Genomic DNA, 12,500 nt, shown 5'->3' with positions numbered 1-12,500 from the left:
TTGAACATGGGTCCCCCCTTACACTGCCTCCTGTAAGGGGCTTTTCCCTCTCTCCCTCTATCCCTCTCTCTCTCTCTCCCTCCCTCCCTCTTCAGATGCGAAGACAACAACAGGATTTATAATGAGCTCTACCTGGAGGGCCCCATGGGTGTCCTCTCCAAACAACGCCCATCCAAAACACGCTCCCGTGTTTACGCACACGCCAACTGCTCCCCGACAAACCCCCGTGTCCTCGCCGCCTTGTCATGTACTTAGTAGGTTTGAAAGATTTCATTCAAAATTGGCCTCAAACAGTTACTGAATTATTCAAGCGAGACAGCAAGTCTGACTGAGTGCCAAGCGGAGTGACAGCTGGAAATATTGTTTTTCAACGAAACAATGACAGATGACTATTGCATAAGAGCCAAAAGCGTGCCACTCCGCAATCTCGGTTTTAATCAAACTGTAGATCAAGACGCAGAGCTCTATAGCGGTTTACAAGAAGACATTGACCCAATTCATCAGCATGAACCCTCTGAAGACGAGTCACTTGTTAGGCTAACGTGTTTTTCCGGGTTGGCTTTCCCCCGAAGATAGAGCACGTCACCTTTACATCAAACAACTCCGGCACCTGAACTTGTTCCGGCCCACTGGCTAATTAACCATTAGACTCTAGCGCTGGCTTTGTTTGTTTGTTTTGGATTATGGAGCTCCCTGACAACATCCCCACATCACGGCTCACTGAGCTCCATGACACACACACACACACACACACACACACACACACACACACACACACACACACACACACACACACACACACACACACACACACACACATACATACACATTACACACACAATCTCTTTCTCTCCCTCTCACTCACTCTGACACTCTCTCTCTCTCTCTCTCACTCTTACACTCTCTCTCTGTCTCTGTCTATCTCTCTCATTCTCTCTCTCTCTCTCTCTCTCACACACACACACACACACACCCAGCCTTTACCCCCACTGGTTGGCAATGGTTTAGACACACCCCTCGACTGCATCTCTTCCCGCTGGGTCCCGCCCTTCCTTCTGCTGCCTGGGCAGACGCCTGCACCCAGCCGGGTGGAGGGGATGTGACGGGGGGAGAGGAGAAGATGGAGGGGATGTGAAGGGGGCAGGGGGAGGAGAAGATGGAGGGGATGTGATGTGGGAGGAGAAGGTGGAGGGGGAGGGCGGAGATCGCTTGTCTTCCAGGTAGGAGCTCTGACTGACACTGACACGCTGCTAAAACTTTCAGATGTGTATCGCTTCCAGGGGCTTTGGCCTCAGCTACACTCCTCTCAAACTGGGGCAACACTCGAGCAGGCTCTCACTGCAGGAGAACTGGAACAGCCCCGGGGCCGGGGGTCGCCAGGCCAGAGTTACCCAGAGTTCTCTCCAATATGCGGCTCACTTCTCATGAGCTTTATTCAAACTATGGATAACACAGGATATTTACACAAATATAAATAAACCTCTATATATGCAGGAGAGAGTGTATTCAACATTCCGTTATAAGTTATGCTTTGTGTGTCATTAAACACATTAGTTCCGTGTGGATATAAATAATGAATGGCCACTTGTGAGACTGTTTTGAGATGCAAAAGCACACTTGACTAGATTGGATATGTTACTGTGGCCTGGCACTCAGGAGTGGCTCTAGCCGCTCTAATGAATTTATATGGTCAGGACATCTGCCAGAGACACACTCAGGTGCTCTGACAAGCGCTGGCTTTAAATCAGTGCCTCTCCTTCGCATTCTTCTATCTGCAATTTCTCTCTCTCTCTCTGCCTCTCTATCTATCTCTCTCTTTCTCTCTCTCTGTCTCTCTCTCCCTCTATCTCTCTCTCTCTCTCTCGCTCTCATCCCTCTGTCTTTTCATGCACATATCTGCTGTCCGTCCGCTGCTTGGCAACAGATGGTTTCTGAATGTGCGTGACAAGGTCATGACTGGCTGGACGGTGCGCGCTAAGATAATGGCCAATTAGTCCCCCGGGCGACTCGCCGAGGGCGCGGAGCGGAGACGCCGCAGCCGGCCCGCTGCCCAGAGCTCTCGCTGGCGTCCGGCCCAGCGCGGTGACACAGCAGACTGACCGGCACCCACCTGTAGCCGCAACACCTCCACCCCCCCGCCACAGGCAGAGGGGAGCAGACAGGAGGCGCAGGTAAGGGGCGTCCGAAGTGCAATTCTGCTGAGTCACAGGTGTTATTGTTCATTCCCACTCACACACGCCCCCATGTCTAATTCATGCTCATGTTTGTAGACGAGGACACGTCTTGAGAGCAGGGGAAATGAGCAGAGCCCAAACAAAATCAAAATAGTCTAGAATGGTGTAAAATAAATAAAGGAATAAATTGCCTTGCCTTGCCTAGAGAGAGAGAAAATAAATAGGCAGCTTTTGGCTTTTTCGCTACGAATCAAAACACACTGACGCTCAGAGGTGTGTGTGTGTGTGTGTGTGTGTGTGTGTGCTGAGAGGAGGCAAGAGAAACGGAGTGGTGTGTTGGGGATGAAGAACAATGGCGCGAGCCCTCCATACATCACACAGCGACTCGCTCAGGAAGCCCAGAGAGAGAGAGCGAGAGAGAGAGGCGGAGGACAGTGACGGAGAAGAGGAGGAGGGCGGAGAGCGGCGGTGGAGGAGCTCGCCCCCCCCTCCTCGTGACGGAGCGAACGGTGAAGAGCCGCCGACACCGAGACACATCGCATGTTTGCGCACATTACTCAGGCCGCGACGCTAACGTAGCATATCTGAATCAGAGAGCGAGAGAGAGTGACGGAAAGGTCCGGAAAGTTCCGGAAGGTTGCGGAAAAGAAGCGGCACTCACCTTCCTTGCACTCGAGGGCCACGCGCGACTCCAGGTTGTCCATCTGCAGCTGCAGGCGCTTGAGGGTGCGGTCGGCGTCGCGCGACTTGCGCTTGTAGGCGATGAGCACGGCGATGATGACCAGCATCAGCAGGCCGCCGCCGCCGCCGATGCCGATGATGGCCGGCAGCGTGAGCAGGCTGTCCGAGTAGATCTGCAGCGTGCCCGGCGAGAACTCGAAACCTCCGGCCCGGATCTGCGGAGACACCGGCACGAATCAGCGCATGAAAACAAACACACACACACTCACAAAATCAGATGCACACAGACGTAGACGTTTCAAAGAGAGATGAGAAACACTTAAATATGAATTCCTCTCTTGCCAAGCAAGTTAGTTAGTTAGCTTATTTGTTGTCCCCTTAGGGCAATTCTTTTTCACAGTTTCCAACACTTCATCGTACATGGTCACAGGCACACGGATGGCACATACATGGCCGAAGACATAGGGGATGGCACAGACATACATATTCCATACACTATATACATACAAGCAGCTATAATATGACTAAAATAGAATAGGTTGAAGGCCAATAGGAGGGATTGTTGTTATTGGGAACATTCTGGTTCAGAACAGTAGAACAGCTCCACATCATGGAGAAGTCCACAGTGATGGAGTATTAGTGACAGCCACTCAGAGGGGCTGAGCCCAGTAGTGTTGGCAGAGCAGAGCAGAGCCTTCTAGAGCAGAGGGCCCGCGAGCCAAACAAGTTTCTTCGAAAACTCCTGGGGTTGCGGCCGCCAGCGCACAGCTGTGTGCACCGGCAGAGGCGGGGGTTTAGGGGACTAACCCTGAGTAAACACACACGAAGCACGCGCACACACACAACACACACACACACAGAGACAGACACACACAGACACGCACACACACACGACACACACACACGCAGACACATAGACACACAGAGACAGACACACACAGACACGCACACACACACACATGCACACACACACGCACACACACAGACACACACACACACACACACACACACACACACACACACACACACACACACACACACACACACACACACACACACACACACACACACACACACACACACGCACACACACACACACACACACGCACACACACACACACACACACACACACACACACACACACACACTCTCACTCTCTCGCTGACATGAGCTGAAAGAGCCCAGACACATGTCCCCATGCCAGGCGCCCACTGGGGCCGGCCCGTATGTAGGTCACTTTGGACGGGGAGGGGAGCGCGCAGCTGTGGCCTCTCTTGCAGGGCCTGTGTCGCTGCAGCACCCCACAGACACATCCATCCAAACAGGGTGCTGGGGAGATGGCACTATTTATATCCGCACAGAGCTTGTGTTTTTAGAAACAGTTATTTGTGAGAGAATAGCTTTTGACCAAATTCATTGTGACATTTTCACCTGCAGCTGAGTGGAGGAATAAACAGCCGAACGCCAAATATGGATGTTTACACCCGGCTGCTTGCAGATGTGTATAAAGTCACAAGTGATACGGGGCCTTCAGCGATGGACTTGCAATTATTACACTGGAAAATAATTAATCAATCTTCGACAATGGTCGAATAATTTCTGTCGAGCAAGTTTGTGACCCTTTTCTAACAATATCAGTGACATTTACTAAAAATAATTGAATAAGTGAATGAAAAGAAGTCGGGAGACGCAGCAGGACCCTGAGTGGAATGGAGGCTGATGACAGGAGCTCAGGTGAAGTGTGCAAATTGGAGGAAAGCTTTGTGGGGTTCAATGGACTGAGAGAGCGGAAGCGCGGCGCTCTGCATTGTGCTGGAGTGAAAGACTTGGGAGTCAAGAAGACAGTTTGAAACGTAGCATTTAACTAAATGGAAGCCTGATTCAGTGTAATTGACCAAATGGACTGAAAGCTACCAGGGGTAACTATGGTACAGTAGATGGTTGGGGCTGCAGTGTACTATATAGGGAATGATCCATATTACACGCTAACGTCATGTAATTGTATGCCACAGGGGTGAATAAAAGAATGGGCTCAGCAGGGGTAGTTATACTGACATGTATGATAATGATAGAACAGTCAGTGGGGTTTCGACTGTCACGTCATCATGATCTCAATTAATGTACAAGTTCAAACTGATGGCTTACTTGTGGACTTTTTTTTTCATATCACTAACGCCAACTATGACTGTGAATTTGACACGGAACGGGGAAAAAAAAAACAGTCGACACATTTGAAGAGAAAATAGGAGCCGCACAGTTTGCTGTTTTAGGAGACTGCACTTACTGTACAGCTCACAGAGCACTACTAGCACAATGGGGAAAGGTGTGTTCAATTTCCTGTCTACAGTAGTTCTCACTCAACAACATGTTGTCCTTCATCATCTTTTTCAGTTGTATAAAAAAATGGCTTTGGCTTTGACCTCCATTTGACCTGACACACTGGAGTCTGTCAGTGTGAAGAGAGTAGCCGTGTGTAGGAAAGTGAAAAATCTGTCTGTTTCGGTGCCGGTGGATGCAGTGAGCAGCGCTGCCAGTCGCTCAGCTGAAGTGGAGAAAGATGGGGAGCGCTGCTGTGATGGGGGGGTGGGGGCTGGTGGTCACAGGCAGGGTTGCCTGGTGGTGGTGGGGGGGGAGGGGGAGGGGGAGAGGACCTGAGGGAGAGCATCCACCCACCGTGACTTTGTGCTGGCCGGTCAGGTTGGGCCACTCGCACAGCAGCTGGCTCTCGGAGTGGGTCAGCACGCACGGCGTCTCGCCGATGAACACCGTGTAGTTGAGCCGCGGGTTCCCCGGCGCCGCCGGGACCAGGTTACGACCCTGGTGGTGTCAAAATAAAAGCCATCGTCAGTACCCTTCACACAAGCAATTAACACCGCCATTCAATTCTGCTATTCAGGTCCCTGCGCCCTGGATGAGTCCTCTTGCAGTGCTCGACAACTAAACTGTAAAGCCGAGGTGTACTGTACTTCACATATTAAATGCGGTCGAGTATACTGTATATGCAGAGCTAGTGTGTAAAAGGTGTCAGATGGGTCATAAAGATGATGCATTGCTGGCTTGCCTGAGGGGGGGAATGAGAGGCAAAGAAATAATGGCTGTGTTTCTGTCTCCTGTTGCACCACATAAATGAGTGTTTGCCCCCAGAGCTTGATTTGTGACGACTGCAGTGGAGGGATTGCAAAGAGGGGCTGGTGCCATTAAGTACTCTAAATGCACTTATTATCGCTACCCTTGCAACACCAGCCCCGATATCAAATTAGATGTGAAATTAAGAATGCATGGAGAATGCGTTGCAAGTCTTCTGAAAAACAAATCAATTAATTTCAAAATTGTGGCATCAGATTGCATTCCCCTTTTCTCATTGCCTTGCTAATGCAGAGATTATTTATATATTTCATATTTCGGCTTCGAAGGAACCCAAGCGGAGGAGGAGTTCACCATTAAGCAAAAGGGTTTCGGCTAATAAATTCCTCACTAATACTCTCTAAACTAACCATTTTCACATGGCTTGGCTTCCAGACAAACAAAAGCTTTGTCTGAATTACAGATCTGTCTGATTCCCCCCATCCCCACCCTCCACCCACCCTCCACCCACCCTCCGCCCGGTGATCCCCCCTCTGCTGTCCTGCTCCCCTGCTCCCCTGCTCCTCCGCTCCCTCGTTACCTTGAGGATGAGGGGCGAGGTGGGCTTGAGCTCCAGGATGCCGGTGGGGCTCAGCGGCTCAAAGACGGGATCCGGGTAGTAGCTGAAGCTCTCGTTCACCACCACCAGCGCGTGCACGTTGTCCATGTAGAAGCCGATCTCGTCCGGACCGCTGCCCGTCTCCGGGAAGCCGCGCTCCGAGTCGGCCACCGAGGGAGCCAGACACACCATCACCGAGTTGTTGAACACCGTGCAGTTCTGATGGGGAACAGGAGACAGGATTGTGTGTTAAAGCCACCGCTCGGTAATTACAGACAGTGGATGTGACCAACAGACTTACCAACACAGACTAACAGACACCAACACAGACTAACAGACCAACTATCAGACAGGGGAACAGACAGCAAAAAAAAAGAGACAAGAAGATGCAGACCAAAAGATTTGAAAAAGTTTTGAAACAGACAAAAAGATAACCACACAAAGATATAGACACACGAATAAACAACCACTCAAAACAGATAGCATATAGGTGTTACCCAACACACCGTGCATGCTTGCTAACCAGCTGTGACAAAGATAGTATCATTTCTCAAGGCTTTTGCTTTAATCCTATAAACACCAAATCCTGGTCTGGATGGTGCGCTTTAGCTAAATATGCCGGGCTTCAAACATGTTAGGCGGAGTAAAACTGGGAAAAGGTCACCGGAGCCCTGGGGAGAGAGAGGGAGAGAGAGAGAGAGGAGTGACTCCCACTCCACTGACATTTGAAAGGCTAAAGGTAAAAGCGCAGTGTCGCTTTTATCTCTCTCCCTCTTTCTTCCTCTCTTTCTTTATCTCTCCCCTTCATCTCTCTGTTTTTTCGCCACGCAGACAGGGGAGGGCGAGGCTGGGGCTGGAGATGGGGCGGACAGACTGTCTGTCACCTGCGCTGAAACCTGAGGCGGACTGCAGGCGGACGGTGTGTGTGTGTGTGTGTGTGTGTGGAGGGCGGCGTGACCTCCAGAGAGCCGGGTGCGCGGGTGGGTGCTCTACTCACGTGGAAGGACTCGGCTGAGCCGTACTTGGCCCGGATCTTGGGCTCTCGGATAGTGGCCAGGTTGGTGCCGCTGACAATCAAGGGGGTTCCTCCACTAGGGGACAGAAACGGTCACAAACACACACACACACACACAACAATGTAAATATCACTCATTTATGAAGCGTGTACATAGGGACATGCTCCACTGGCGAACCCAAGGGAACGCTTGCCGTTGAGAACATAATTGAAAATCGTAACAGTACTTTAAAATAAATTACTAAAGAAGTTTGGTGTCGGGTGACAAAACGCTTGGGGCAAATGACTAATTGGTCCCTTGGATCCAATAAAGTGCTTGAGCACCGACACCTATTGGAGACTTGATAATGAGATTAGATACTTGATATTCCTTGATAATTAGCTGTTGAACCGTTCGCTAGCCGGGTACTTTGAAGAGTACTAAAATCTTTGCATACTTATAAAGCATCGCCACTTAATAAAAATGTAAAAAAGATGAATCTCTGAAAAGCCCTCTTCCTCAGGTTTTTTTTTTTTTTCTTCCAACTCTAGAAACTCGGCGTCAAAAGTAGCGCTCGCTCCCTCGCTCACTCGATAGCGGTCATGAGACTTGGTGACAGCGGGAACATTCCACCTGAGGGATGAGCTGCTATTGTTCTGAACGCTGCCATTGTTTAGTCAGCGTCCTAGACAGCCTGCGCTGTTTGTGTGGAGCCGCCTCCCGCTGCCGCTGCCTGCATCAACACCAGCCCTGTCCTCTTCGCTACTCTCCGCTCCGCTCCTCTCCTGTGCGCTCAGGTACACGCTGGAGGGATATCACAGGCGGGATGTTTGTGGCGAAGGCGGGAAGGCGGGCGGGTGTGCGGGCACTCTGCCGCGCTCGCTGCTCCTATCGGCACCGATCTCATCGGAAGAAAAAGGCAACATGGCTCCTCTGGGTTTAGGCAAAGCGGCGCGGTGATTTCCTCATCTTCATTTCGTGTCAGCCGACTCGGTCGCATTACAGCATCCTGCCTGCGCACCCGCTGACAACTATCCGCGCTCGTGAGAAGAGCCGATCGGAATCTTAAGTGGTCTCTCTACTGCTATGCATTTTTCAATATTGCAAAACATATAACCATTAAAGATGAACACTACACATTACCATTGGCAGACACTCGGAAAGGACCTACTGTATTGTCATTTTATGTGTGTGCGTGTGTGTGTGTGTGTGTGTGTGTGTGTGCGCGCGTCTGTGTGTGTGCGTGTATGTTTGCGTGTCTGTGTGTGTGTGTGTGTGTGTGTGTGTGTGTGTGCGTGCGTGCGTGCGTGCGTGCGTGCGTGCGTGCGTGCGTGCGTGCGTGCGTGCGTGTATGCATTTGTGTTTTGTTTGTGGAGGCCAGATGGAGAGGGGATCAGGGGTGTGCAGTGGAACCCCATCTGGGGACGGAGCAAACCCCATCCAGGGCAGGCCCACTGCTGGCTGCGTCTGACAGACAGCAACCCCCCTTCCACAACCACACACACACACTTCCCCCCCCCCCCCCCCCCCTCCACACCCACTCACCCCCACACACACTGAGCCTCCACACACCCACTCACCCCCCACCCCACACACACACCCACACACAGTTGGCCCTCAGTTCTGCGCGGCTCTTCTGTTCAGAAGCCTTGCAGACAGACAGCGCGGATGGCACTGCCGTTCTGTGCACTGATATGCTATCAGGATCCGGCGTGTTGGAGGAAATTGGAAACCGATGACTGCCATCTCCCCTTAACGCCGCGCAGTCGCGTATTGTGTTTTAGACACTGCGCTGGGTTTCTGACACTAACTTCAAAGTCTTTTACATGTTTTTAATGCCTTTTATGAGCCTGATCAATCATTCAATTAACTGTGGCAGTTATCTCATCTGCTTCGCTCTACACTACAGTAGCAGTGTGGGGGTGTGTGAGAGAGAGAGAGTGCGTGTGTGTGTGAGCGTGTGCATGTGTGTGTGTGTGTGTGTGCACGTATGCCTGTGTGTGTGTGTGTGTGTGTGTGTGTGTGTGTGTGTGTGTGTGTGTGTGTCTTTGTGTGTGTGTGTACATGCACTTGAGTGTGTGTGTGTGTGCAATTGAGTGTGTGTGTGTGTGTGTGTGTGTGTGTGTGTGTGTGTGTGTGTGTGTGTGTGTGTGTGTGTGTGTGTGTGTGTGTGTGCTATGCGTCAGCACTGCGTCTGCGTCTCCTGGGTGGAGGAGTGAGGAGAGAGGAGAGAGGAGCGCGGGCTGGCCTGAGGAGGAGGTGTGAGAACAGAGCTCAGATGGTGCTAAGCGTTTGTCTCTGCTGAGACTCAGGACCCTGGACACTGATGCAGCCGAGCAGGAGGAGGGGGAGGTGATAAGTGGATGTCCCTCACTGACTCCCTGGACAAACATACAGTACATACGGATGTGTGTGTGTGTGTGTGTGTGTGTGTGTGTGTGTGTGTGTGTGTCTGCGTGCATGTGTGTGTGTGTGTGTGTGTGTGTGTGTGTGTGTGTGTGTGTGTGTGTGTGTGTGTGTGTACGTGTGTGTGTGTGTGTGTGTGTGGGTGGGTGGGTGTCTGTGTGTCTGTGTGTCTGTATGTGTGTGTGTGTGTGTGTGTGTGTGTGTGTGTGTGTGTGTGTGTGTGTCTGTGTGTGTGTGTGTGGAGGCGAGGACAAATCTTGTGCGTTTATTGTGTGACAAGTTGGTGACAAACAGAAGAATCTTGAGGGACTCCACTGCTCTGAACACAATTTCACATTGACACACAAGAGGATTCTGACATCAGACAAGTCAGTCACACTAACCACAGCAGTGGGATATGTATGTGTGTGTGTGTGTGTGTGTGTGTGTGTGTGTGTGTGTGTGCCCATCAGAGGAGTGGAATACGTATGTGTGTGTTTGTGTGTGTGTGCCCATCAGAGGAGTGGGATATGTGTGTGTGTGTGTGTGTGTGTGTGTGTGTGTGTGTGTGTGTGTGTGTGTGTGTGTGTGTGTGTGTGTGTGTGTGTGTGTGTGCCCATCAGTCTCATAATATTGTCTTGGGTCTGCACTGTCACTTATGGCACTGGGAATACAGTACATGGAATAGCAGTGATATGCCATCATTTCAGCTACACAGCAGAGTGTGTGACTGCAGGTGCTTTGCAGACATGGCTAACTAGAGTTCACACACACTCACACACACTGTCACACTCTTACACGCTCCTTAACGCCGGACACACACACACCACCAGGTTGGGCAGGACCTGCGCTGAGCTAGTGGATGAGATCGGTCTCACCTGGCGATGACCCTAACCCTGGACTCTACAGTAGCAGTGTGTGTGTGTGTGTATGTGTATGTGTGTCTGCATGCATTTGAGTGTGTGTGTGCGTATGTGTATGTGTATGTGTATGTGTGTGTGTGTGTGTGTGTGTGTGTGTGTGTGTGTGTGTGTGTGTGTGTGTGTGTGTTTGCATGCATTTGTGTGTGTGTATGTGTATATGTGTGTGTGTGTGTGTGTGTGTGTGTGTGTGTGTGTGTGTCTGCATGCATTTGTGTGTGTGTGTGTGTGTGTGTGTGTGTGTGTGTGTGTCTCACCTGGCGATGCTCCAGTCGGGCTCGATGCGGAGGATGGTGGGGTCCTCGGTGTAGTTGAAGCGCACCTCGGGGTTGCGCAGGTCGGCCGAGTCGATGTCCACCATGACGGGCACGCTGCCAGGGGCCAGCCCGGCCGGGGTCATGCACACGATCTCTTTGGAGGTTCTCCTGCAGGGGGCGATAAGAGGGGGACGAGTTAGTCACAGGTCCAAGACAAGAACAGCAAGTCTGCACACCACAATCTGCTCCTTGGCGTTTTTTTAATGGTACATCCATTATGTCCATGATATCACCACGTGTAACGTTTCGGGCCCAAGCCCGAAAGACTTAAAACATGTGGGGAGACACACCTCCATCACAGGTCACAGACACAGCCACACATACACACACACACAGACACACACAGACACACACAGACACACACAGACACACACAGACACACACAGACACATACAGAGGATATGCCAGCAGGTCTGTATTGAGTTCAGCCCTTGAGATGGCTCGTGGGGGCACTCAGGAGAGCATCTTCCACAGAACAAGACGGACCTGCATCAAAACCCATGTTTCCATCTTTTCCCAATTTCCTCTCGCATCCTCTGAAACCCAACCCTCCCAGAGGTCAGGGAGGACGTTCTCGCTTCTCAGCTCGTGAGGGGCCGATTCAGCCATGCTGTTGTGTGTCTGCCTCAGTCCTTCACCCTGAAGAAGAGCCCCGGTGTGTGTGTGTGTGTGTGTGTGTGTGTGTGTGTGTGTGTGCTCGGCTGGAGAGAGTGCTGCTGTGCGCTAATGGACCGTCATGCCTGAGCAGCTCGGGATTAACAAAGGACGGCCACACACTCGACTCGGCCAGCATTTTTTCCGCGCACGGTTACTCTTAAGGAACGCACTTTTTTTTTCTTTTCTTTTTTTTTTTTGGAGCGCGTGCGTTGCTGCTCAGACACCGCTATTGTCATGCAGACAGGCGCCGGAGAAAGCAGAGCATGCAACGAAACATTTGTAATCTGCAGCAGCTAAAGAGATCACGGCGTGAATTCCCTCACATTCACCAGCACCTACTCTTGAACATCCACTCTTTCACCTTGGTGGAAAGCAATTTGGGGAGGATCCGTCCCCTGATTCCGACTGGAGACGTGCTTGTAATGTCTCTGTTGATTCCCCACAGCCAGGTTTCCATGGGAACCCCTTTTTTTTTCACCGCACAACGCGAGCGCCCCAGAAAGCCTTAGGAGAGTGCCGCATATTTTGATAAGGTGGCTGTCACAAATAACAACAAGAAATGAAGAGACCGAAGCAGACAAAACAGAAAGGAAAGACACAGGAGGTGAGGGGAGCCGGTGAAGATGACTACGCCACTATTAAAAGGGGAAAGCAAAAAAAAAAAGGCAAAAAATGGAAAAGAAATGTA

General features: G+C 51.1%; 1 protein-coding gene across 1 annotated transcript in view; it reads right to left on the bottom strand.

The window, feature by feature from the left end:
* plxna1a (plexin A1a) overlaps positions 1-12,500 on the bottom strand; it is a 172,398-nt gene that overhangs the window by 24,659 nt on the left and 135,239 nt on the right. The window contains exons 16-20 of the mRNA XM_062541106.1: positions 11,096-11,263; positions 7,536-7,629; positions 6,521-6,757; positions 5,530-5,673; positions 2,836-3,070 (exon numbers count right to left, since the gene is read on the bottom strand). Coding sequence (XP_062397090.1) covers positions 2,836-3,070; positions 5,530-5,673; positions 6,521-6,757; positions 7,536-7,629; positions 11,096-11,263 — 878 coding nt within the window. The remainder of the gene's footprint in view (positions 1-2,835; positions 3,071-5,529; positions 5,674-6,520; positions 6,758-7,535; positions 7,630-11,095; positions 11,264-12,500) is intronic.

Source organism: Sardina pilchardus, chromosome 7 (genome assembly GCF_963854185.1).
Source record: "Sardina pilchardus chromosome 7, fSarPil1.1, whole genome shotgun sequence".
NCBI classification, from domain to species: Eukaryota; Metazoa; Chordata; class Actinopteri; order Clupeiformes; family Clupeidae; genus Sardina; species Sardina pilchardus.
This window is presented reverse-complemented; position numbering and strand designations above follow the sequence as displayed.